This window comes from Lates calcarifer, linkage group LG7_2 (assembly GCF_001640805.2).
Source record: "Lates calcarifer isolate ASB-BC8 linkage group LG7_2, TLL_Latcal_v3, whole genome shotgun sequence".
NCBI classification, from domain to species: Eukaryota; Metazoa; Chordata; class Actinopteri; family Centropomidae; genus Lates; species Lates calcarifer.
This window is the reverse complement of record NC_066854.1, coordinates 268,506-294,698: the sequence shown is the minus strand read 5'-3', so window position 1 is coordinate 294,698 and position 26,193 is coordinate 268,506. Positions and strand designations below refer to the sequence as shown.

General features: G+C 46.0%; 3 protein-coding genes, 1 long non-coding RNA gene and 1 pseudogene across 8 annotated transcripts; 3 read left to right on the top strand and 2 right to left on the bottom strand.

Annotated features, from left to right (window-relative positions):
- Nucleotides 1-111: 111 nt before the first annotated feature.
- Nucleotides 112-3,665, top strand: LOC108877196 (uncharacterized). The gene is made up of 5 exons (XR_001960081.2): nucleotides 112-428; nucleotides 1,079-1,143; nucleotides 1,311-1,380; nucleotides 1,465-1,503; nucleotides 2,104-3,665. It is a non-coding gene; the product is annotated as an uncharacterized LOC108877196 (long non-coding RNA).
- Nucleotides 3,666-3,818: 153 nt separating this feature from the next.
- LOC108877195 (protein NLRC3-like) lies at nucleotides 3,819-10,057 on the bottom strand (annotated as a pseudogene).
- Nucleotides 10,058-11,963: 1,906 nt separating this feature from the next.
- Nucleotides 11,964-17,467, top strand: LOC108877193 (prothrombin). Its single transcript, XM_018667162.2, has 15 exons — nucleotides 11,964-12,143; nucleotides 12,869-12,949; nucleotides 13,037-13,116; nucleotides 13,217-13,241; nucleotides 13,558-13,623; nucleotides 13,710-13,818; nucleotides 14,025-14,161; nucleotides 14,262-14,555; nucleotides 14,920-15,042; nucleotides 15,274-15,400; nucleotides 15,584-15,751; nucleotides 15,824-15,997; nucleotides 16,382-16,560; nucleotides 16,816-16,886; nucleotides 17,233-17,467. Exons 1-15 carry the CDS (start codon nucleotides 12,071-12,073, stop codon nucleotides 17,383-17,385), a joined length of 1,860 nt encoding a protein of 619 aa, XP_018522678.1. The 5' UTR covers nucleotides 11,964-12,070; the 3' UTR covers nucleotides 17,386-17,467.
- Nucleotides 17,468-17,518: 51 nt separating this feature from the next.
- LOC108877192 (zinc finger protein ZFMSA12A) lies at nucleotides 17,519-22,609 on the bottom strand. Of its 5 annotated transcripts, none has more exons than XM_051065833.1 (10): nucleotides 20,842-22,609; nucleotides 20,683-20,757; nucleotides 20,513-20,605; nucleotides 20,331-20,429; nucleotides 19,486-19,979; nucleotides 19,363-19,409; nucleotides 19,162-19,274; nucleotides 18,567-19,089; nucleotides 18,033-18,488; nucleotides 17,519-17,953 (listed from the first exon to the last, which is right to left on the bottom strand). In XM_051065833.1, the coding sequence occupies exons 1-10, from the start codon at nucleotides 21,064-21,066 to the stop codon at nucleotides 17,742-17,744; spliced, it is 2,337 nt and encodes a 778-aa protein (XP_050921790.1). In that variant the 5' UTR covers nucleotides 21,067-22,609; the 3' UTR covers nucleotides 17,519-17,741. The 5 variants fall into 5 exon arrangements, with proteins under 5 accessions (XP_050921790.1, XP_050921789.1, XP_050921787.1 ...); XM_051065832.1 differs by having other exon boundaries at nucleotides 18,033-19,089; nucleotides 19,486-19,789; nucleotides 19,856-19,979; XM_051065830.1 differs by having other exon boundaries at nucleotides 18,033-19,089; nucleotides 20,842-21,056; nucleotides 21,835-22,609.
- A 387-nt stretch (nucleotides 22,610-22,996) lies between these two features.
- Nucleotides 22,997-26,055, top strand: LOC108877194 (histone H3.v1). Its single transcript, XM_018667163.2, has 4 exons — nucleotides 22,997-23,631; nucleotides 24,681-24,912; nucleotides 24,999-25,094; nucleotides 25,181-26,055. Exons 1-4 carry the CDS (start codon nucleotides 23,338-23,340, stop codon nucleotides 25,408-25,410), a joined length of 852 nt encoding a protein of 283 aa, XP_018522679.2. The 5' UTR covers nucleotides 22,997-23,337; the 3' UTR covers nucleotides 25,411-26,055.
- Nucleotides 26,056-26,193: the final 138 nt, after the last annotated feature.

Genomic DNA, 26,193 nt, shown 5'->3' with positions numbered 1-26,193 from the left:
TGGGTTCACTGTGACTTTGTGTCTCCAGGTCAGACCACATTCACATGAGGAAGTGGTCTGGCTCCAAACACAGTCTTTTCTTATAATGAAGTCAAGGACAGAAGAAGTCTTTGAACGCACCTTAAGGCTTCTCTCCGTTTTTACAGTTGGAGGTATTTAAAGACCAATCAGAGGCGGTTGCTAGGTGGGACCGAATGGGCCGACCAATCAGCGTTTTTCTGCCAAAGTTAACTACGTCGTCATTGGCTACGTTGAGCAGAGAGAAAGAAGCGTTAAAGGGATTTAAACCAAGGTTTAAACCGTTAACTCTGTTGGTCAGCTCTGTGAGAAAGACATGAGAAAACATACCGGAGAGTCTGGAGGCGACAACAAACTCTGGAGCTGCTTTTTTTTGATCACCAGTGAGACCAGACTGGACACACCCGAAGGTAAGGCTAACGAGCTAACTAATTATCCTGAGCGTTAGCATTAGCTGCGTTAGCATTATCATCGGTAGCTTTCTCTGTTGTCAGTCGGTGTTTAGTCGGTGTGTTTGTGTAGGAGAGAGCAGTGTGTCGTGGTTTACACCCTCAGTACTTTATTCTTAACGGGAACTTAGTTGATTGATTAAATAGTGACATCAGAACACTTATGCTTTGTGTTGTAAGCGGTTACATGGCTCCGGCAGTGTCTTAAAACTGGTTCAATTGTGCGCATGTGCAGAACGGATCGTGCAGAGACGTTAGTTTACTCTAGTCTCGTTTGACTACGCGAGATTTGGAGTTTTGAGTCTAAATTGGTTAAGATTTATAAGATGTTTTAGTGTTTACCAGGCTTCAGTTAATCCAGGAGGCTGAGGGATTAAACTACAGTCATCAGTCCTACAGGATCCCGTCAGGGACAAAAGAGGTGACATTACAGTGACAGATAATAAAGCTCTGACATGAGATGTAGGTGCTGTGAGTCTGGAAGTTTGCAGTGGTTTAGCGTCTCGTTGGTCTGTAGTAGTTTGTGTCTTTGTGTTTTTACCTGGTTGTTTTGTGCTGTGGGTCATTTGTTTGTGAGTAAAAATTGTTGTTGTTGTTGTTGTGTTTTCCAGGTGTTTACATGTGGAGCTGCTGCAGCCTGGAGGGAAACACCAGCTCTCACCTCAGAGATGAACAGGTACGCATCCTTTACATTTACCTGTCAGTCAAAGGGAAAAGTAGAATTTATTTAACATCCACTCTTAACTGTACTTTGATGGATTATACTAATAACACAAACAGTGTCACTGCTTTAAAAAGAAAAATCATGTTATTGACATTTTTCCTTTGTACATCACCTTCCAGTGTCAGCGCCTCATCCAGGAGGTCAGAGGTCACATCACAGTGGACCAGGATCCATGACAGAGGCCTCCAGGTAATTAAGACCCATCATCAGATCAGAAAAGACAAACAGAGTCTGGTTTGCTTTTTTGGTAAATAAATGTTCTGTGTTTTTCAGGTGAACTCACAGAAACCAATGAATCCACTAAAGGTGAAGGTAGGACTGTTTTCATTTTTATCTAAATTAACTGTAGTAAATTAGTAGCAGGAATAAAACAGCAGAATGGTAGCATTTTTAAAATAATGAAATACTATATTTTAAATAGACTTTTTAAGGTATTATTTAGCATTTTAAATCAACAGTAGCTTTTTAAACTAGGAGTAATGCAGTGGAATGTAGAAAGTATGTAGATTTTATTTATAGTTAGTAAATAGTATTTTTGTAATCGATTAAAAGTTGTTATGCAGTGTAAGAAATATAAGAAATGTAAGCTGTTTAGCAGGTAATAGTAAAACATGTGTGATAAATTAATAAATACTTAAAGTATACAGTGTTAATGTCCTGATGCTAACATAGATCCTGAACAGTTTTACTCAAACAACACGGTGTTATTGAAAATAAAGTTTGTAACCAAAGTATTTCTAAATAACTGATGTGTCCCCAAGGGTTCAACCATTTATTAAATGACAAAGTGACAGTTTAATCTAGCACACCTGAAAGGACTAAGTAAATTTAACTGCTCCTTCCCGTACCTAGCATAGCATGGCTAAGTTTTGCCAGTGTAAGTTGAACATGTACTGAGCTTTGTGTCACCAGAGTTTCAAAATGGCTGCCCTGTCTCATGGCACATGGCTTTCAAACAAAGGAACTAATAAGATGGCTGCCACGTGGTCGACCATCTTGTGATTCCACCATCTCACACTTTTCCATCTTAAGTGTGACGCTGGCTTCCTGGAGCTTGTGCAGCTGGTGTCATGCTGGTGTTGATCTTGGCCCCATGTGAGAATGTGATCCATGTGATAAACCTCACCCAGCAACCTGTTGAGGATCATTGATGTCCTCTGCTGAGAGTGTTCAGAGGCTGACGTCTGTGAAGTGGCAGCGTCCATAGAGTAATAAAGGTTGTGTAATGTGCTGACTCTGGGGACAATGGGATCTGCCAAAATATTCTGTTTGCATCTAACTCACTGAAAACCTGAGCTCCAGCAAGGATCCAACTGTCTGCTGAGTGGAGGGCAGGATGTATGACTCCCTGCTCACTGCTTCATTGAGGTGAGTGACGTACCACAGATGTGCACTGGCACCGGATGACCACTCTGTTGGCTCCTCGGCTGGTCTGCTTAGCAAAGCTTTGTCTGAATCTTTTATTATGAACATATCCTCCTGGACTTCCTGCTTCTCTCTGCACAGTGTCCCTCTGTACTTCCCTAAAACAGAAAGTGATGCACCACCTGGACCCAACAATGGCCTGACTGATTTTTCCAACTGGGTTTTTCTCTCATGGACACTGGACATCAGCTCCAGTATCTATTCTAAATCTGACTCTATGGTCTCTGATGGTTGGATCTGCATACCATGGGTCTGAACCTGCTAGTCTGAACATGATATTACTTGACTTGACTTTACTCACATCTCATGCTTGGCACTGCTCTTTTCCATGTCCCAGGGATTGTCTACATCTGTCACACGTTTGACGATCAGATGGTGCTTTTGATTTTGCTGCTGTGTGTTTGGGCTGCTTGCTTTTGTTCTTGTTCTTCATTGACACTGCACCAATTTCAGTTTTATTTCCCCTCTGAGGTCTGTTTGTTGTCTTTTTTACCACTTCTGACTGCCGTGCCATATTTGCTTCATCTCCCGTGCAGTACATTAGTGTGTTCACCTGATTAGCTTCTGAGCTAAGGTGGAGGTTTCTAGCCTGCTGGAATCTTTTGAATCTTCTTTTCCACTTTTCCCTGAACACAGGTGTAGAAAAGTTCAACGATTCGGAACGTGTTGCTGTTTGAAGTAGAAATTACAGAATGTTTGATCTGTGTGCTCTAGTTCATGTGAGCTCCAGGTAGAAGGACCGACAGGCAAACAGGAAGTGGAGGGTACCAAAAGGATTTATATAGGACTGGGGGCTGGATCAGGTTGGACCCTGTATTGCCTTCAGAAATGCCTTAATTCTCCATGTCATAGGTTCAACAAGAAGCTGGAGACATTCCTCAGAGAGTTTGGTTCATATTGATATGATACAGTCTGCTGTTCCACCACATCCTAAAGGTACTGGACTGACCTCTGGAGACTGTGGAGGACCTTTGAGTTCAGTGAACTCATCTTCATCAAATGATGCTCAGTTGGTTTTAAGAGGCCAAGAAAATCTCCCCCACACTGTTACACCACCAGCAGCCTGAACCGTTACGAGGAAGGATGGATCCATGTTTTCATGTTGTTTACACATCATTATTTATAATTTATAATGTTTCACTTAAAAACTAAAAGGAAAAAGGTTCTGATTTTATTGCCTTTGCGATTAAAGCTCAAATGTCTAAAACTTGACACAGATTTATTCAGATTAATGTTGGGTAAATGATCGACAGCCTGACAGTCATCTTTATGACTGAGTCATTCTGTAATAATCATAGCTTCAACAGATTAATTCTAAACTGATTTAACTCATTATTCTGAAAATGTGTGAGTGACAGAGACAAACATGAACAGAAAGAAAGTTTCTCTGACAGGAGGAGACTCTGCTACACTGAACACAGAGACACTGAGGAGTCAGAGCTGGACCAGGACAAGAACCCAAACCCAGGATACAGAGGTTCAGTGAATGTGGTGTTGAAGGTGTGGAGGTGGATCAGAGAGTCAGAGGAGACTCTGTAGAAGGACAGAGAGCCAGCAGGACAGTCCACATACACTGCTACTCTGTTAGAGACAGAGGAGGAGGAGGAGGAGACAGGTGTTCTTATGTTATTGTGATAGACACAGTAACCACCATCAGTGCAGATCAGAGTCCAGGACTGATCGTTTCCTCCAAACCAACAGTCCTCACTGTCTCCTTTCCTTCTGATTCCTCTGTAACTCACTGATACATCAACTCCTCCTCTCCACTCGACCTCCCAGTAACAGCGACCAGTCAGACCAGTTCTACACAGCAGCTGAGACAACTGGTCAAATCTGTCTGGATGATCAGGATATGACTGATCCTCATCCACACGTATCATCTTCCTGTTGTCGTCAGACAGTTTGATCTTTGTGTTCACTGTGTTTGTGTCAAATGTGAGTTGACAGAAATCTGATGGAGAGAACAAGACACAATACAGCTGCAGTTATTGATCGATCATCTGATCATTGATTGACAGTTTGATGATGACTCATGACATCAGTGATGTGACAGTTTGAAGCTGCTTTGTTTTCAGGAATCACATTAAAAACACACTTACACTTCCTCAGACCTGGTCTCAACCATCGGACTCCACCAGGCTCCACCCTGAAAGGAGGAGGGGGGTCAGACCAGCACATTCTCTTTCAGCATGCTAACATGGACATTACATGGCTCTCATACACAGACTGTTGGATTATTCTCTTGTTGTTGTTGAAGTCAAAGCTCTTGTGTAGAGATCTGTCATCAGCTGTGACAGAGAAAATGTTTCCAGCTCTTCCTCCTCTATCAGACATTGTCTGTGGCTGCAGCAGGCCTCTCCATACCTGAGAGTGTCCAGTCTCCAGTCTGGATCCTCCAGTCCAGCAGACAGCAGCTTCACTCCTGAGTCTCCTGGATGATTGTAGCTCAGGTCCAGCTCTCTCAGATGGGAGGGGTTGGAGCTCAGAGCTGAGACCAGAGAAGCACAGCCTTCCTCTGTGATCAGACAGCCTGACAGACTGAAAACACACAACACACAGGAACCCTCTGTCAACACTTGCTGCTCTGTTTGTTTGTTGTTTCACTTTGGTTCAGCTTCAATGTGTTTGAGTCAAATCTATGAAAATATCTTCAACATCATCAGTGGAATTAAATCATTCAACAACTAAAGAAAAACCAGAGAAAAAGATGAAAACTCCTGATGGAAAGTAATTCTCTGAGTCTAGAAAGTCCTGTTGAACTTTAGTAAAATGTTCTTTACACAATCCTACACAGGTTAACTGTTTATCCACTGATGTAGATCAGATTTTAAATGATCATCAGTTAAACAGGTTGATGAATCCTGACCTGAGAGTCTCCAGTGAACAGTGTGGACTCTTCCAGTCCAACAGACAGAGTCTTCAGTCCTGAATCCTTCAGGTTGTTGTTACTCAGGTCCAGATCTCTCAGACTAGAGGACTGGGAGCTGAGAACTGAGGACAGAGCTTCACAGCTTCTCTCTGAGAGGTTACAGCCACTCAGTCTGAAGAGATGATGATAAGGAATTAAAGAAGAAAGGAATTTATTTTCTCTCCTGTTGAAAAGACAGCAGTGTCTTTATATAACGATGAATGAATCCAACTATCTATATACTTACAGAGCTTTGTTAGAGGCTTTGACCACTGGCAGCAGCCTCAGAAGAGCCTCCTCTGAAGCAGAGTATTTCTTCAGGTCAAACACGTCCAGATCTTTCTCTGATGACAGTAAGATGAAGACCAGAGCTGACCATTGAGCAGGAGACAGTTTGTCTGTGGAGAGACGTCCTGAACTCAGGGACTGTTGGATCTCCTCCACTAGAGAACGATCATTCAGTTCATTCAGACAGTGGAACAGGTTGATGCTTCTCTCTGCAGAGGGAGTCTCTTCAACCTTCTTCTTGATGTACTGGACTGTTTCCTGATTGGTCTCTGAGCCACTTCCTGTCTGAGTCAGCAGACCTCGTAGGAGACTCTGATTGGTCTGCAGTGAAAGACCCAGGAGGAAGCGGAGGAACAGGTCCAGGTGTCCATTTGGACTCTGTAAGGCCTTGTCCACAGCTCTCTGGTAGAACTGTGTCTCTGCAGAGTCATCTTTTCTTGTTTTAGACTTCTGGGAGGTTGGTTGTTCTTCTGACAGCAGATTGACTCCAGAGTTGATGAAGGTCAGATGGACATGAAGAGCAGCCAGAAACTCCTGAACACTCAGATGGACGAAGCAGAACACCTTGTCCTGGTACAGTCCTCTCTCCTCTTTAAAGATCTGTGTGAACACTCCTGAGTACACTGAGGCTGCTCTGATATCGATGCCACACTCTGTCAGGTCTGATTCATAGAAGATCAGGTTTCCTTTCTGCAGCTGATCAAAAGCCAGTTTTCCCAGAGACCCAATCATCTTCCTGGTCTCTGGACTCCAGTGTGGATCTGTCCCAGCTCCTCCATCATACTTGATGTTCTTCACTTTGGTCTGAACCACCAGGAAGTGGATGTACATCTGAGTCAGGGTCTTGGGCAGCTCTCCTCCCTCTCTGGTTTTCAACACATCCTCCAGAACTGTAGCAGTGATCCAGCAGAAGACTGGGATGTGGCACATGATGTGGAGGCTTCGTGAGGTCTTGATGTGGGAGATGATCCTGCTGGCCTGATCCTCATCTCTGAACCTCTTCCTGAAGTACTCCTCCTTCTGTGGGTCAGTGAACCCTCTGACCTCTGTCACCATGTCAACACACTCAGGAGGGATCTGATTGGCTGCTGCAGGTCGTGTGGTTATCCAGAGGCGAGCAGAGGGAAGCAGTTTCCCCCTGATGAGGTTTGTGAGCAGCACGTCCACTGAGGTGGACTCTGTAACATCAGTCAGGATCTCAGTGTTGTGGAAGTCCAGAGGAAGTCGACACTCATCCAGACCGTCAAAGATGAACACAACCTGGAACTCTTCAAACCTGCAGATTCCTGCTTCTTTGGTTTCAGTAAAGAAGTGATGAACAAGTTCCACCAAGCTCAACTTTTTCTCTTTCAGCACATTCAGCTCTCTGAAAGTGAATGGAAATGTGAAGTGTATGTCCTGGTTGGCTTTGTCTTCAGCCCAGTCCAGAGTGAACTTCTGTGTTAAGACTGTTTTCCCAATGCCAGCCACTCCCTTTGTCATCACTGTTCTGATTGGTTCATCTCTTCCAGGTGAGGCTTTAAAGAGGTCTTCTTGTCTGATGGTTGTTTCTGGTCTGTCTGGTTTCCTGGATGTTGTTTCCAATCTGTCTGACCTCATGTTCATCATTGACCTCTCCAGTCCCTCCCTCTGTGATGTAGAGCTCTGTGTAGATCTGATTCAGAAGGGTTGGGTTTCCTGCTTTAGAGATCCCCTCAAACAAACACTGGAACTTCTTCTTCAGGTTAGATTTGAGGTTGTGCTGGCACATAGCAGGAGATTCTGAAAGAACACAAAACATATTTTCTTAAAGTAGCTATATCTGACTTTTTTAACCACAAGAAGGTCAAGTGAGTTTCAAAACAAATTCCTGTGTTAGCTACTACTTAGTGCCCCTGCTCCCTAACTAATGCACATATGAACATATTTCCCTCCATGTGTTGAGACGTCAGTAAACGTCTCATTTCCCCATCATGTTAAATCTTTAGAGAAATCCTCTTACTGCTCTGCAGACAGTCAGCCAGCTCCTCCTGCTTCATTCTCCTCAGGAAGTTCAGTGTGATCTTCAGAAACTCCTCTCTGCTGCTCCTCCTCTGCTCTTCATCCTCACCGTCCAACACCTCCTCATCCTCCCTCTGACTCTCTAAGCATTCTGGGTAATCTAGGACTCAGAACCTTCTGCATCTTCTTCAGCTCCTTCTTCACAAAAGTGACGATGTTCTCCTCCAGCAGCTGGAACAGAAAACTATATGAATGACTCCATCAAACTAAAATCATGGAGCCAAACATCAGATCCATGTTGGACACACTGACAATCCACTGGTCTAAAAAGTGCAGCATGGAGATTATTGTCAACACAACAGATGTAAAAGTAGTTGTTGTCCATGTACAGACCATAAATATGGAGTCCAGGTGTGTTTGATGCTGCTGGGCAGACTGACCACTGGGAACCTCTGAGCTCTCCTGGTCCACTCTGTGGAGGAATCATGAAGAATTAGCTCACATTATGTCTGTCCACACAGAGACAGACACAAGCTAAAGGTCCATCAAGTCATATTTGGATGTGAAGAGTGAATCAGACGACTCCCTGTAGTGGTAAAGGTTTACTAGTCCTGCTGATCCCACTGAGAATCAACACAAACTGTTTCTGTCTCTTTTCATGTCAACAACTGAGGTGGACACTATGAATGTCTTCCAGGAGAGACTGTCTGAACATGGGAGGAGTTATCTCCATATTTAAACCACATCACGTCTCCCCCCTCTCTATGACGGCCGGAGTTTTACCTCCACCTTCCAGTGTGGACGTTCACAACAGATAGAAACACTTTGATTTCAGACGTGGTCCAACAACACGTCGTACAAACTAGTTCTTTTCTAGAATAAGCTGAGTCTTACTGTCAGTTACAGCTTACATCTGATCAGCTGATGGACGTCGCCCTTTAAAATTAATAACAGCATCCTTTGACCAGTCACTCTTTAAAGACAGACAGCTGGGTTCAGGAGAGTCTGGTCTCTGCTGCTGGATCCTGAAACAAAAACAGAACTGATGAATCCGCATGTTGGATAAAAACTAGTGAAAAATATTTAGATTTGAAATATTTACAAACTTATAATGTGAAATGCTTCCTTCAGTTCTTACCTATCATCAGTAGATTGTTGGAAATTAAGAGGAGGAGTAATTGACCGGTTGCTCTTCATGGACACACAGCTGGGTCCAGGTCCAGGTCCAGGTCCAGGTCCAGCGGAGTGTGGTATCTGCTGCTCTGGGCTTGAACACAGCACACACAGAGCAGTGAGTGTGAATCATGATGGTGCAGTGATGTGAGTGCTGAGCTCTGACATGGAGAAGAGTCATGGACAGTTAGAGATCCTCATCTCACCTCTGAGCTTTGGTCTGGCTCTCATGTTCCCCACACAGAGTGGTTTTAGAGGGAGGGACTCCCTCCTCTCTGTCCTCATCACTCATGCTGAGAAAACACAAAACACTAATCATTCATCTGCTCATCAACTCCAATCATTTCTCCTGGAGAAATCTCAGCTGCTCCTCCACTGATCTTCTTCTTTCCTCTTTCATATCAGTGTCAGTTGAATGCAGTCAGACAGCAGTGAGGCAGAGGAAGCTGCCATCAGCTGCTCTACTTCTACTATCAGTCCACTAGATGGAGTCATGGAGCTGCAGTCAACAGCAGCTCAGCTCACACTCGATGCATGGACGACCATTTCATTGACTGACACACAGAAGGACTGAGATCCACTGAGTTTCTCTGACACTGTCTCTGTGTCTACAGCCTCCCTGTAGAAAACCACTGTGTGGATGATGATCTAAATATCTGCACATTCATTTCCTGTTGATCCAACAGCTGTTGCAGCTCTGACAGATCCTGCTGTTGAAAATAAGAATGAGTTTTAATGTGTCTGTAAACTCCTGATAAGTTCACCTGTCCTACCTGTTCAGACTGAGGTTTCCCTCCACAGTAACAGAGACAGTCTGAGCTGATGGAACCTGCAGAGTCTCAGGACTAAACGCTCTGTAACAGTTACAGCTCTGACTCAGTTACATACTAAAACAACTGGAGCGCCACATTTCTGTTTCTATGGTAACTCAGGTAACGACAGGTGTGTAAAACAGTAAAAACAGCTACATCACCTTTAGACGGAGAAAACACTGTGCGCCGCCATGTTCTGTGAAAGTGAAACTAAACTTTAACAAGGAAATGCTCAGTGCATCAGCTGCTGTACTTCTACTATCAGTCCACTAGATGGAGTCATGGAGCTGCAGTCAGTGAAGCTCAGCTCAGTCAGACCTGAACCTCATGTTGATCTGATCCAGATCGACTTCACTTCCTGAGGATTTCATGATCTCTGATGTTGATCCAGAATAAAGCTCAGAGGAAACAGATGCTGCAGAACTTCATTCAGAATCCTCCTGTTTTTAACTTTCCCTCAGCATCACAGTGAAACACTGAGAGTCTGAACATCCATGATACACTTGTTCTTTCGTCTCTTGGTGGTGGACCCAGGTTTCATCCATGGTTACGAACTGCCAACATAAATGGTGAGATTGTCCCTTGTCTTGTTGTATTGAATCCACTTCTCAAGTGGGTTTCAGGACCCAGAGAGCTGGCACGTTGGTTGTATGGAGTTCTCTGTGGATAACTGCATGGACTCGTTCCTGGGAGATCAGCTCTGTGGCAACGTACCGATCTGTCGAGATCATATGATGGATCTTGTTGATGGTCTCCTGTGTGGTGACAGTGACCATCCAGGCTCTGTCTGCCACGTTTGAATCCAGGAGCCCTCTCCTAACCCTAACCTTAACCCTTCAGCCCTTTAGACTGAGGTCAAGGACCACTGCATGAAACTTCAAATTTTCAATCACCTGAAACCGAAAAACCACAAAGATATTAACTTTGTGCAGAATCAGTCAGAGAGGTGAAGTGTTAACTTGTCTCCTTCTGCCTTAGAACTGATCAGTCACACCTCGTATTCTGCTTTTTCAGGTCATATTCAGAGAAATCTGCAGCAATAACATCAGTTTATGTTAATGACAGAAGGTGATTTCCTGTTAATTATTTTTTATCTGTGTGTTTGGTGTAATGAACATTTCAGCCTCTAGGGGACATTAATGAAGCTTTGGCCCGGTCTTGGTTTGGTTTTTGGATCACCCGGACACCAGCTCTCTGAACGTCCAGCTCTGTGCGAGACTTTCACCTCAGTATCTGTCAGGTAAATATTTGCTCTGACTTGTGCTGAGTCAGACTGAAGCCAGATCAATATCGACTGCAGCACCTTTATTTTTCCTCTTAGTCATTTCTTTTTCATTCCCGTCACGTTGCTCTTTTCTTGTAACTGTTCGGTGCAGTTGCCAAGTTTTAAAGTCGTGAGCAGGTAACAGAGTCTGAGCCTTGACCTTTGACCTGACGGCGTCCTGCTCTCAGTGTCGCTTCATTTACTCAGATGATGAAGTTCAAACAGCTCAGGAACTAAGGTTGGTACAGTCACTGCTGGCAGCGGTGACAGTAACGTTTTATCAGGAAAGAACTTGATCAAGCATCAGTCCTGACGACTGGTGACCTACTGACCTTTTCTCTCTGGCGCCACCATCAGGAAGAAACCTAGAACCATCTAGAAAATCTCAAAGTATTTACTCAAATACTGCACTGACAATCCAGTCTGAGGTACTTGTACTCGACTTACCTTTGTACCTCTTCTCCTCTGCATTTCAATTTCACATTTATTTGACGTTTAGTTACTTTACAAAGTAAGAATTAATCTGAGCCGATTCCACTCCTCAATCATTTTTCCTGTAAAATATCAAATATTTCACGGTTCTAGCTTCTTCAATTTGACTAGTTGCAGCTTTTCCTTTAAATAATTTAATCTCTTTTTTAATTAGTATTAATGCAGTATCTGTACAGTAACATGTAGTTCATGTCATTATCTACTTCTTTCTCTTTGATTGTTGATTATTTAGCCTCATTGATGTAATGAGGTGGACAAATTAATAGAAACATGTCAGCCTCCAGAATGATTGATTAGACTGAATCAGTTTTCGAGAGGTGGACCTGATAAAGTGGACACTGAGTCCATGTCCTGGATGAGTCAAAGTAAACATGTTCGACTCATCAGCCTGACTGACTCATACTTTGACCCTCTGGTCAATAACCCCCCACCACCTCCACCTTCCCCAGCAGAGAGACAGACCGACACACAGAGACACACTGAAGACTGAAGACTCTTCTGGATCTGGTTCTGAGGTTCTGCTCGGAGATCTGGATCATGGTGGAACCAGCATCGAAACCAGCCGCCGTTCTGCTGCTGTTTCTGCTGCACAGCTGCCTGGCAAACCATGGTACCTTATTACTGACGGAGGAGTGGTGAGGGTGGAGGAGTCAAGAAAAACTAAAGTGTTGAATATCAGAATCATCTTGATTTAAATTCTACTTTTGGTTGAAATACATGAAGCTTTCAGAGTTTTACAGCCACAACGACGTTTAACATTTAACATGAGCCAGAGCTGGAAAGTAACTGAGTACTTTTACTCAGCTACACCTGTACTTTTTACTCAAGTATCTCTTGTATCTCTGCTGTACCACGTCTCAGAGGGAAATACTGTAGTTTTTACTTGAACTACAGGTTTGTTACTGTCAGGATGAACATGGTGTATCTGCCTGTGTGTGTATAAATACTATAGTAAAGTACTGCTTAGAAGTAATTATATAAAGTCACCTTTTTAAAATTACTTTTACTCTGCTTGCTTTAAGTTCATACTTTTTTATATTACAGTACAGTTACTTTTACTTTAGTAAAGACTGAATATTTCTGATTTGTCTACACAAATCTACTTTATTCTATTCTTTTCTATGCTACTCTGCTTTCTGCTCTACTCTTCTCTATTCTGTCAAATCTAACGTAATCTACTCTGTTGTACCATACTGTTCTCTATTCTATTCTATTCTATTCTAATCTAATGTCCAGTTTATTAGGGACACTGAGCTCAAACAGTCCTGCAGTGAATCCAATAATCAGTTTGTTGGTCAGTTTTTTGTGTTGAATGACTGATTGTTGTGTGTGTAGTTTTCCTCAGCAGTCAGCGGGCCGCTCAGGTCCTGGTCCGAAGCCGACGGGCCAATCAGCTGTTTGAGGAGTTGAAGCCAGGTAAGGTGTCTGCTTAAAGGTCTGAATGAACGCTCCACATCATCTTATATGGTTCATTATGTGTCTGTGTTGATTGTCCTCCTGTAGGGAACCTGGAGAGAGAGTGTGTGGAGGAGATCTGTGACCATGAAGAAGCCAGAGAGGTGTTCGAACAGCCGGTTAAAACAGTACGACTCCACTTTGTTCTGATTTCATTCATTTATCGTCCAGTCACAGAAGAAGTGAGAACATTAACATCTAACCAGAAACTAACTCTGTTCTCCTCAGGAAAACTTCTGGAAAACGTACCTGGGTAAGTACGGCTGCATCACCTCACAGACAGGAAGTGGGTTTATCTACAAAATAAAGCGTCACTACAGAAACATCAGTGTCCGTTATATCACAGTTTATTATTCAGCTCTGATCTGGTTTAACTGAAGTTTAATCAGCTGCACAAACACGAACAAAGTCCACAGCTCACACATACACAACCCAGACTACACAAACATCTAACCACCTGTCTGTCTGCCTGTCTGTGTCTCTCTCTCTCTCTGTCTGTCTGTCTCTGTCTGCCTTCCTGTCTGTCTGTCTGTCTGTCTGTCTCTGTCTGTCTCTCTGTCCTCCTACAGACTGTAAAGGAACTGAAATGTCAAGAACACGGGACAACATCAACACTGTCAGACAGTGTATAGAGGGTAAACACAAATCAACACAAATAAACTAAATAACCTCATCAGATGTTTGATACACTGACTGTGTGTGTCTGTCTGTCTGTCCTCAGGTCAGTGTATTTTTGGTAAGGGGGTGAACTATGAAGGAGACATCAACATCACAGTATCAGGGAGACAGTGTCAGTACTGGAGCAGCAGCTTCCCACATCCCATCATCAGGTGACTGTCTGTCCACCTGTCTGTCCACCTGTCTGTTTATATGTCTGTCCACCTGTCTGTTTACCTGTCTGTCCACCTGTCTGTTTATATGTCTGTCCACCTGTCTGTTTACCTGTCTGTTTACCTGTCTGTTTACCTGTCTGTTTATATGTCTGTCCACCTGTCTGTTTACCTGTCTGTTTACCTGTCTGTCCACCTGTCTGCAGGGAGTTTAATGCCTCAGAGCCGAACAGTAACCTGAAGGAGAACTTCTGTCGAAACCCTGACAACCGTCCTGAGGGACCCTGGTGTTTCACCAAGGACCCAACAGTCCAGAAAGAGGCCTGCAGTGTCCCCAGATGTGGTAGAGTACCTGCTAGTACTTGTAACTACAGTACTGAGTACTGAGAGCCACAGGAACAGTACGTAGTCTGGATATAAACATGCTTTTTTTTCTTGTCCAGGTGAGGTCTTTGTCCCGCCCACTCTGGCCCCTGAACCGGTCCAAACTGGTGACTGTTTACCAAACTACGGCATAGACTACGTAGGCGACTTGGATGTCACCCTGGGAGGCCACACCTGTCTGCAGTGGTCATCGCCGCGGGTCACGGCCCTCAGCAAGGACAAGGAGTTCATACCTGAGGTCATCCTGCAGGGCAACAAGTGCCGTAACCCCGACAACGACCCCGAGGGCCCCTGGTGCTACGTGGAGGTTTCTGGAAACGTGACGGTCGACTTCTGTGACCTGCATCTCTGTGGTAAATACTACAAGTACAAATCCTCTACGAGTACCTGTACTACCTCAGAGTACTGCTCAGGTGTTTCTCTTACCGGTCCACCTGCCTGTCTGTCTGTCTGTCCACCTGTCTGTCTGTCTGTCTGCCTGTCCGCCTGTCTGTCTGTCCACCTGTCTGTCTGTCCACCTGTCTGTCTGTCTGTCTGCCTGTCCGCCTGTCTGTCTGTCTGTCCACCTGTCTGTCTGTCTGTCTGTCCACCTGTCTGTCTGCCTGTCCACCTGTCTGTCTGTCCACCTGTCTGTCTGCCTGTCCGCCTGTCTGTCTGTCCACCTGTCTGTCCACCTGTCTGTCCACCTGTCTGTCTGTCCACCTGTCTGCCTCACAGAGGATCAGTTGGTCGGTGATGTGCTGATAGAGACCGGAGACACTGACGGCCGGGAGCGCTCCGTCCTGACTCCAAGCAGGAAACGATTTTTCAATCCTCGCAGCTTTGGAGAGGGAGAGGGAGGTAAGTCCAACACCTGGCTAACTGCTTAACGACTGGTTATCTAACTAACTTAATGGACTGGTTGACTGACTGACTGTAAGAAACTGGAGACTTGCTGGCGGACTTTTACCTAGCAGCTGACTAAATAACTATTGACTGGCTAGTTAAGTGATTTACTGACTGGTTGATTGTATTGATTGGTTTACAGTGTGGTTGACCATCTTACCGCCTGGTTAACTGATTGTGTTGCAGAATGTGGACTGCGCCCCCTGTTTGAAAAGGAGAATAAAAAGGATGCGAAGGAGGAGGAGCTGTTGGAGTCGTACAGAGGCAGTCGCATCGTTGGAGGCGACAAAGCAGAGGTGGCCTCAGCACCATGGTAACTACACTTATGACAACAAGCTGTCGCCATGGTAACCACACTATATTCATTCTCATCTGATATATGATGCTGAAACGCGTCAGAGTATCTTCAGTTCGATGAGGGACAAAGATCCTGACGTGTAAATCTCAGGGTTGACGTGAGATCATTGAAATCAAACCGTGGTTTTCTGGTTTGCAGGCAGGTGATGTTGTACAAACGCAGCCCTCAGGAGCTGCTGTGTGGAGCCAGTCTGATCAGTAATCAGTGGATCCTCACTGCAGCTCACTGCATCCTCTACCCACCCTGGAACAAGAACTTCACCAAAGACGACATTCTGGTCCGCCTGGGAAAACACAGCAGGACCCAGTAAGACTGAGACTTCAACTGAGACAGTGCGTTGTTTTTTGCTGCGTACTGACCAGAGTATTTACTCTCCAGGTTTGAGCAAGGCGTTGAGAAGATCGTGGCGATTGATGATATCATCGTCCATCCTAAGTACAACTGGAAAGAAAACCTGAACAGAGACATCGCCCTGCTGCACTTGAGACGACCGGTCCCGTTCACCAATGAGATCTTCCCCGTCTGCCTTCCCAACAGGAAGGTCGCTCAGGAGTAAGGCAACCACAGAAACTCTCTCAGTTGTTGTGTTGAGTGGAAATGAAATTGTTGGTTACAGCCCATCTACATCCGAGAGGTGTGGAGGGGATTCAGATGCAGGTTCAGTGTTTGGCCATGGACTTTTGAAGCATACTGACGCCTTTTATTTGGATGAACCTGACAAACAAAATAGTCTAACCCCACGTTATGAATTAATTTCAACTCAAAAACTTCTCCAACAATAAGTCCTGTAGTCAGTACTGTTCCTCGTTACGACAGCATGCTTTCACCACACCGGTTTTATCTTTGTCAGTGGGAACCAGTTCATTTGAAGCATACTGAGGTCTTTACTGTGTCTGGGTTTTCTGAGTTATCTGACAGTTCTTCTTCCCCCGGCAGTCTCATGTCCGAGGGCTATAAGGGCCGAGTGACTGGTTGGGGTAACCTGAAGGAGACCTGGAACCCAGCAGCAAGAAATTTACCTTCAGTCCTCCAGCAAATCCACCTTCCAATCGTGGACCAGGACATCTGTCGTGGATCCACATCAGTCAGGATCACAGACAACATGTTCTGTGCTGGTAATGTTTCTGTTTCTATTGATCTCCATTGAATTGTGTTTAGATTCATGGTCCCCAGAGGATTTACCCTTATCATTTAGGTTTTTTTTACCCTTGTGGTTTTTCCTTTAGCGTCACCATGAGTTGTACATTATTTTCACAGCTGAGAAGTTTATTTAAATAAATGATCTGAGTAAGAAGTTTTCAGATTAGATCACCATCAGGTCCAACATGACCACCGGCCTCAGACCTAAATACTGACTGTGTTTGTTACAGGTTATAAACCTGAAGACACCAAGAGAGGTGACGCCTGTGAGGGAGACAGCGGTGGACCGTTTGTGATGAAGGTGAGAATCATCAACAGTTTAACTCGCCACCTTTAACCTGTATTATCAGAATATTAACTGGTGAACGATGCACAATAATGCAGTTTTAAATATGTAGAAGTCTATGAAGACACATTTTATATTATTCCACGCTTTTCATACACTTCTGAACATTTAGATCAGATTACAGCTGCATTATAGTCTGTTGGAGATGATAAATAGGATGTAACATCTTCAGAAGTCTCGTTCTGTTAAAACATCTAATCAGTTTATTATATAGAAAACAGGATATATTTCGGGTTCTTGCTTAAAAAATTACTAAAATGGTGAATTTGTTCATCGTTTGTTCACTTGTTTTTGTGTGCAGTATCCGGCAGAAAACCGCTGGTATCAGATGGGTATCGTGTCGTGGGGCGAGGGCTGCGACCGTGACGGGAAGTATGGCTTCTACACCCACGTGTACAGGATGAGCCGGTGGATGAGGAAAGTTATTGACAAGGCAGGAAGAGACGAAGACTAAACACAAGAACGCAGACGTTCTCACTTCCTGTTGTCACTGTCAAACGAGACAATGTTAATAAAGTCTGGTCCTATAACGCTCACCTCTGCGTCCGACACCTAATGTGTAATTAAACCTGTGGAAACGAGGTAACTTTGTTTTGCAGAGCAGCTTTTATAGAAGCAGAGCACAGATACAAACACTGAACGCTCAGATTTCACCGTCTGGTTACAAACGATTAGTGTTGATGTACAAATACAAGAAAATAACAGTTACTCTTTCACATATTTTAGCTTTTGTTTGAGCAGTTAAAGCTCAGAAAACATGCAGAACTAAATCACAGTTTTCCTCATCTCCACGACACGAGGACGTGTCTCTCAGGACTCGTCGGCCGCCTCTGCCACCACCTGACTGTCTGTAGTCCTGTGGGTCAGCAGGTGTCTGTTCAGGTGGGTTTTGCGGGTGTAGCTCTTGGGGCAGTAGACGCAGGCGTAGGGACGGATGTTGCTGTGAGACAACATGTGTTTCTTCAGGTCAAACTTCCTCCGTAAACATTTCCCACACTCAGGACATGAGAACGGCTTCTCCCCTGAACAACAGAAGATTTACGACAATTAAAAACAGGATAAATAACAGTTGTTGACGTCTGTTTTCAGCTGGTTTCTCACCTGTGTGTATCCTCCGGTGTTCGGTCAGGTGACAGGAAATGGAGAAGGCCTTCCCGCAGTCCTGGCAGACGTACGGCCGCTCGCCCGTGTGAGTCCTCATGTGTTTTTGCAGGTCGCCTCCAGACGGCCAGCCCTTACCGCACACCGTGCACACGTACGGGCGCTCCCCGGTGTGCCGTCGCACATGCACATTGAGGCCGGCGAGCGCGGTGAAGTCCTTGGGGCAGTAGGGGCAGCGGTACGGACGCTCGCCCGTGTGCGTCCTCAGGTGGCCCTCCAGCCCGTCCCGGGTCTTGAAGCGCTTGCCGCACTGCGGGCACAGGAAGCGGCTCTCGGCGGTGTGGCTGGCCCGGTGAGAGTGGAGGCCGGTCAGAGAGCCGTACGTCTTGTTGCACTGGTCGCACTGGTACGAGCGGAAAGTGTGCGTTCGCTGGTGAATACGAAGCTGAGTCACACCTGGAGAGAAGAGACAGACTGTGTTTGTGTTACTGTGTGACTTTGTCAGTGTGATCCCCTCTGGTCCACCTGAGTTACCTGAGAAGGTCTGGTCACAGAAGCGGCAGTTGTAGCATGGCTCCGCCCCCTCCACAGAGTGGGTCTGCAGGTGTCGGAGCAGCTGAGTCTGGGAGCTGAACGTCTGGTCGCAGACCGTACAGGTGAGGTCTGGCAGCCGGTGCTGCAGTCTGTGGGCGTCTCTCTCCTTGGCCGACTCAAACACCTTATCGCACCTACTGCAGGTGAACCCTCCCCTGACCAGGTGAGTCTGCTTGTGGTTGGTGAGGCTGGACAGGTGGTGGAACTCCTTGTCACACTGTCCACAGTGGTAAACTGGGCGGGCGCGGTGGCTCTGCTGGTGCGACAGGAGCTCGGCTTTGGTTTTGAAGACGGCGTTGCACTGGAAACATGAGTGGGTCCTGAGGGGGCGGGGCTCCGGGAGGCGGGGCTCTGGGGGGCGGGGCTCTTCATCACAGCTGCCCAGTGGACTCTGCAGGTTCACGGCTCCTGATGGCGTCAAGGCCGACCCGCAGGACTTATTGGTTCTCAGGTGACGGATCACCTGTGGACGGGCACGCTGTGAGCTGATTGGACAGTTTGATTAAACCATGGGCGGACAGGTGAACACACTCACCTGAGAACGGTAGATGAAACATTTGCCACACTGAGGACACTTGTGAGCCACTCGCTGAGAATTATGGGAAATGCTGTAGAGGGCATTAGCTGTGACCTCAGAGCAGGACTGGTCTGATTGGTTGAGTGTGAAGAGAGGTGGGAGTTAGAGAAATAAAACGCTGAGTGAGTTTATCAGTGTGTCTGTGTGTGTGTGTTTTACCTGTGTCCTCTGATTGGTCGGCAGAGTTTCCAGGTGAGTCCTTCAACCTGTCAGGAAACAGTCTGGTTATAACCTGTAAGACTGTAAAACTCTACAGGTGATAAAACAGGTGAGGTTTCTGACCTGTCCACCTCCAGGACCACAGGTGTGTCTGAGCACTCGTCTCCGCCCACAGCCGAGCTCTCATTGGACGCCTCCTGTTCGACCGCCATCACAGCCTGACCAATCACGGTCTCCTGTACGTCCTCCTGCTCGTCCTCCGTCATCACCACCACCTCCACCTTCACCAGCTCCACGTCCAGCTGCACCGGACCGACCACATCCGGGAGACCGTCAGGCTCGGCGGGAGGAGGCTCCTGATTGGTCGGTTTGGTGACGAGGGGGTGGGACCAGGCAGAGAGAAGGATGTTCTCTGTGTCGCAGCCGACTGAAGAAAAACAACAATTAATGTTCTGGTCTGTGGTCTGGTCTACATCTCTCAGTGGTTCAGTACCTGTTGTTGTCGCTTGGCCCAGTGAACAGCTCTGATTGGTCAGCAGCTCCCTCAGATCCTCTCGGTCCGCCTCCTGCAGACACTTCTCCACACCAACGGGGGCGGCGTCGAGCCAGGAAGCCGCCTGAACAACAGGAGGAAAACCAGAGATTAAAGTGAAAACAGAGACGACCTATGTAGAGGTGCAGACTAGATTCTAAGAGGCTTTTCAGTCGCTTGTTAGCTTGCCTGTTAGCTGTTAGCCCTGTTAGCTGTTAGCTGTTAGCCCTGTTAGCTGTTAGCTGTTAGCCCTGTCCACTCAGAGGCTGCAGAACTTCATTCAGAATCCTCCTGCTTTTAACTTTCCCTCAGTATCACAGTGAAACACTGAGAGTTTGGATGTCAGCATGTCTGTTCTTACTGATTACACCCCAAAGCATCATGGTAACTGTAGTTCAGTGTCAGACTGAGCTCCTATCATTTTACACACGAGGACCTGTTTGAAGTCGGGCACAGGGAACAGCTGCTCGATCCGGGACAAGAGGTCCGACACGAGGGACTGGAGCGCCGAGTCGAAGCTCTGGTTAAACACCTCCTGAAACAGCGAGCAGCAGAGACAGGGTCAGGACGGTGGTTCTCAACACCTGGATACTGATGTAATGCTGTGACGCTGCTGACCTGCAGGAGGCGCTGTCTGTCTGCAGGACTCTGCCTCAGTTTGTCAGCCAGAGTCAACAGAGCTGAACACCACTGGTCCACCTCTTCGTCCTCCTGCAGAGAGACGATGTTTGTTAAACTACCTGTAGATCTCAGTCAGTAACGACCTGCATCAGACCCTCCTCTCTCACCGTCGCCTTGGAGACGGAGCGGATCCTGTCCAGGTGAGTGTGGACGGCCTGAGGGTCCGGGTCAGCGAGGGTCACCTGAGGCGAGGAGAGAAAGAACATGTTTGTACTGCAGCTGCTGCCGAGCGGCGGCTGCTCTGCGTGGAGGACAGAAACTCAGACCTTGGCCCGGAGCGCCAGCAGCAGCAGACTCCTCTGCCTGTCCGTCAGCAGCTCAGGCACCGCCTCCGTCACCAGGGAAACGAAGTCCTCCAGCATCCCATAATGCTTCACGCTCCGCTGCCGGGCGACCCGCCACATGGCCGCCGTCAGCAGGCGGAGAGGAGGGAGGAGGAGACGCAGGGAGGAGAGGGGGAGAGGGGAGGCTGCGGATGATACTGATGACATTAACAGCTGAGTATAAATCTGACTTTAACTCAGCATGAAGGACCTTGAACGTTTCACATCAGATTAGAATTGAGTGATAATGGAATACAACCAAACTCCCTTCAAAAAACACAGTATTTAAGGTTTAGGTGCTTGTTCATGGGTAAGTAAAGTTTCGTTGCTTGTTAGTGACTTAATGCTTCATAAAACCAGGGTTTACACATTTTCTACATGAGTTCAAATCAGTCTTCAAAACGGCGCATGTCCATTAGACAGTGAAGGGCTGAGTTTGTGGAATCGATCACTTTTTAAATCAATATTCATTATTGTTATTCTCAGCCTCAGACCGGGCCACGCCCCCATCAGTGTTTGTTAATTTTCTGTTTCAGACTTGACTTTTCCTGAATGAATGAATTACTGTGAATGCAGTATTCAACATGCATAAATGATCAGTAACTCACGAGTGCTGCAACACAACACAGCCCACAATTCATTTTTAGACTCTTTTTAGTTAAAATAATCGCTGACACATGATCCACACAGGAGCCGAATTAACGTGTAAGTACACCTGACTCATCATAGCTGTTACGAGATGTTCTAGTCAGTATTTACCTTCTCCCTCAGCCAATTATTTTTAAAATGCCACTTTTTTGAATGGAGTTTGGCTTGGATCGGTCCAACTGCACAAGTTGCTGGCTAGCTGGCTGACGTTCGCTAATGATCCCGACCAGTGACACCGTCCCTGATTAAAACGCAGTGGAGTGATTGATAAACATGATCAGCACATACCCATCCTGTCACCACTGTTCACTCCTCGACTCTGCACTCAAACCCGGTTAGCTGGCTGAGCTAACGGCTAACTGCTGTTTACAGTCCAGCTAACTCCGGCTAGCTCCGCCTTCACACCGGACGTTAAAGAAAACCACTTCCGGGTTCACCAGCACGCAGGTGCGTGAGGTTAATTTTAGCAGCACAGGTAAGGGGCTTACCGGCCATCAAGTGTGCTTAAGAGAAGAGGTCATCCCCTCTCTCCTCTGTACTGACAACCAACAGCTCATTTACCTGTTGAACATTTAACAACAATAACATTTAAAGTAGACTATAATAAAGGTATACTTGTGTTTTTCTTTCTTAACATTAGTTTTTAAAAGAATGAGACATAGTGTAAAATCAAATCTATAATACCTGTTTCTGTCTGTTTCCACTGCTGTCACTGACCAACACCTGTGAGCTGATGTAGGAGCAGTAAGGTGAAATCAGTCAGGTACATCTGCACATTTTAAAACAATTAAAAAGAGAACTCAGCTGAATTAACATAAACATACAACCTGCTTCTACTGCCAGTGATGCAGTGTCACATTTAGAGGATGAATTAGTGAGTTCATGCAGCTGACAGTGAAACGAGTGCAGCCTCACCTCTCACCTGGTGTGACACAGATACAGTAAGCCAGGTGTAATCTCCTCCCTCAGGCTGCTCTCCTCCTCCTGATGCTCAGTAAATGGATTAACGGGGTTCAGTGAGAGCAGCGCAGAAAGCAAGGGAGACGCAGCGAGAAAGAAAACGACAAAACAACAACAACGAGGAGAAGGAGGAGGAGAGAAGCAGTGACAGTAGGCGTGAGGAGGAGCTGGAGGCCATTTTGGAAAACTGACTGTTTTTTTATTTGTGTGGATCTGTGGGAGCAGAGAGAGATCGACAGTCAAGACTGGATTTGTGGATCTGTTACTCAGATAATCCATCCATCGCTTCTTCATTCATCCCTCCATCTGTCCCTCCTCCTCTCTGTTTATCTGCTAACTGCTAACTGATCTAACTGCTCCCACACTAACTACCTTTATTTGCTGATTTATATTCATGTTAGTTTATGACTCAGTCTGGATGGAACAGAAACCTGGTTTCCATCAGGTTGTTTTTCCTAGTTTTAATTTAGTCTGGTTGTAAATTAATGCAGCTGAAACTTAGCTTGGCTGTGATTTAGTTTTGTTAAAGTTCAGCCTTGTTGTGTGTTAGTGTGGAAAGTAACCTGGCTATAATTTAGCCTAGCTTCCAAATTAGCCCAGATGAAACCTAGCTTGGTAGTAATTTACTAAGTTGTTATTAAATTATTCTAGCAAGCAAATTAGCCTGGTTCTAACCCAGCTAGGTATAGTTTAGCCTAGCGTGGTTGTATCTAGCTGTTAAATTAGCTGAAACTGAAGCTTTGCCTGTTTGCACCAATTTAGTGGAATCAAACTGATTTTATTGAGTGTTTGTAAGGATCTTAGCCCAGTTTAGTTTAACACATCAGTGCAATGGATCCAGGCCGAGAAGAAGCTGAGGTGTTTTCAGATGGAGAGGACCCGAGCCCTCTGAGACCAGACGAGGAAGAAGAGGAGGACGAGGAGGAGGAGGAGGAGGAGGAGGAGGAGGATGCGAAGATCTTTGATGCCTGGATGCAGCAGTACAGAGGGGGGAAACAGCAGGGAAAAATTGGAGAGGAGGAGGAGGAGGAAGGAGAGGCAGAGGGAGGAAGACCTGAGAGCAGAAGCAGTTTAGAACCGCAGGTCCGGATGAGGACCGACCGCCGGGCGTCGCTGCCGTGTCCGGTAAGAGAAACCTGCAGAACTACAACCACACAAAGGTTATCAGGGTTATCAGGATCAGTTAGACTGGAGTCCCAGTTCTTCAGAATGAACCATGACTTGGTCAGCACCTCCAAGTCTGAGGCAGTGCATCGATCCTTTTGGGTCGACCCACCACCTCAGGTGGAGTTCAAGGATCTTGGGGTTTTGTCCCTAAGTAAGGGTGAGATGGAGCATGAGCTTGAGAGGTAGATTGGTGAACCAATCAGCAGTGGTGAAAAGGAAGCTGAACCTGAAGGCAAAGCATGATTTACTGGTCTTGTGGTCTTGGTCAGTTCTTGCAATACAACTAACAGAGATAGGTTGAGGAACTCAGGTGACCAGAAGGAGCTTGGACTAGAACCACCATTCCTTCAAACTGTGTGAAGGATGCAAACCTTTTCCATCCATATATCCATCTCCCACGAGGACTACGCTGACTCAGACAGCTAAAAACCTCCGAGTAATCAGACCGGTCCGATCAGTTAGCCTCAGTTTATTTCTTCAGTTGTGTCTTCAGGCGGTTCACAGATCCTCATCAGGAACAGCCTGAGCCTGAGGCAGGTTCTCCACCAGGAGACTGTTACTCAGCTGCCGTCTTCACCTCAGGCTTTCAGAGAGTCCAGGTCCATTTTTAGCTGCATTAGCAACAAGGAGGACAGCTCAGTTCCTCAGGTGGCTCAAAGTGCTGTGGTTCAGTCGGGTGTTAAAGAGAAGCATGGCCTCTCAAGGACACTAATGAGGATTCACACTCATAGTCTTGTGTATTTTTGCCAGTGTTGATGGGATTTGTTGGATCATGAACCGATGTATCGATCAAATCCTCCTACCAGTGAACAACAGCTTTTATTTCTTTACTGATTTACTTCTTCATGTGTGTTGTTCAATAATCCCATCATCTAATCTGTCAGTGAACACCTCACTGAGTGTTTGAATCAACAGACTGAGCAGAGAGGAGGTGGTGACCAGTTAAACCGTTTAACTGGTTAAACATTAACCTCTCTCTCTCTCTCTCTCTCTCCCTCTGTGTCCAGGCTACTCTCTCGGCCATGCAGCTGTCTCGTCTCCACACGTCCACCCGGGCTCCGGTGACGGCGAGGGTCCTGCTGCGCCGCGCCTCCTCCCGCCGCCTCCTGCCCTCGCCTCAGGAGGACGCCACCCCCACCCCCGCCCCCGAGCGAAGACCCTCCCTCATCCCCACTGATCCCAGAGGCCATGGCGCCGGAGAGGAGGAGCCAGTTCAGGAGACGCAACGTCATGTCGCTGGTGAGTTAAACAGACGTCGAGGTTAACTGGAGTCTGGAGAGCTGTTGTGGTGTTAAAGTGTGTGTGTGTGTGTGTGTGTGTTGCAGAGCGATGCAGACAGTGTGTGTCTGATCTGTCATCACGACTTAAGTCGAGGAAGCGGCACCAGAGAGCTGCAGTGCACACACACCTTCCACAAAGAGGTAACACACACTCAACACTACTCCACTGATTACTGATCAGCCACAGCATCAGTGGTTACAGGCCGACACTCTCTGTCTCTGTGCAGTGTATAGAGGAGTGGCTGTGGAGGAAACAGTCCTGTCCTACCTGTCACGTTCAGGTCTCCATGCCACAGCCGGTCTACTGGAGCTCCACCAGAGTCAAAGTCCCCTAAGACCACCAAGGTCAAACCTGCAGCAGTGGACTGTGACATCATCAGAATCCTCTAAAGCTAAAACCAGTGAGTGGAGTGTGACATCACTGTGTTCCACCACAGTGTCATCTGATGGAATGTGACATCACTAACGCCTCAGGCAGTTAACTGCAACATTGTCAAAGTTTCTTGTGACATCATCATCACTGAGTCGATGGATGGGAACTCATGTGGGACATAAAACCCACACACACTGGATATGAGTAGATACCTGAATAACTGGCCAACTATGAAGCTAATACACAACCACAGTGACCTCAGCCATGTGTGTGTGTGTGTGTGACAAATGTATTTGTTAGCAATATTTTACTAAGCTGACTCTGTTACTCTGTTTATAAGTAAGTCAATAAAGTTTTATTGTATGAGTGGAAGAAAATATTTAATCGATATGACAGTAGAGAACTACAGGAAGTAACACGACATTAAAGCTTCTGTGTGTGTGGTGGAGTCAGAGTAGAAAAGGAGGAGCGTGTTTCACACTGACAGGAAGTTCAGGTTGCTTTAAAATCACCAACAGATGATATAATAATGTGCAGTGAGGGCGTGTTGTAATGATCTCATCTACACAAAGAACTGGTTTGTTATTTACACTAGATAAGATCTTTATAAAGCAGATTTAACAGTCATTCTTCAGGCACTTCCTGCTCCCTGTGTTGACACTGTTTCTTCAGGTAAACCTGAGCTGAGCTCATATTCTCATAATCTGTCCATGCCCAAAACATTAATGAAGGCAATCAAGCAGAAATAAACTTTACCAGCCTCTGTTATAATGTTATATGTAATAAACTGATCATTTGTTGTTCTTTAATTAAAATAACTTAGTACTGTTGTCAGATGGATCTCGATGCAGTAAAAACTACAGTGTA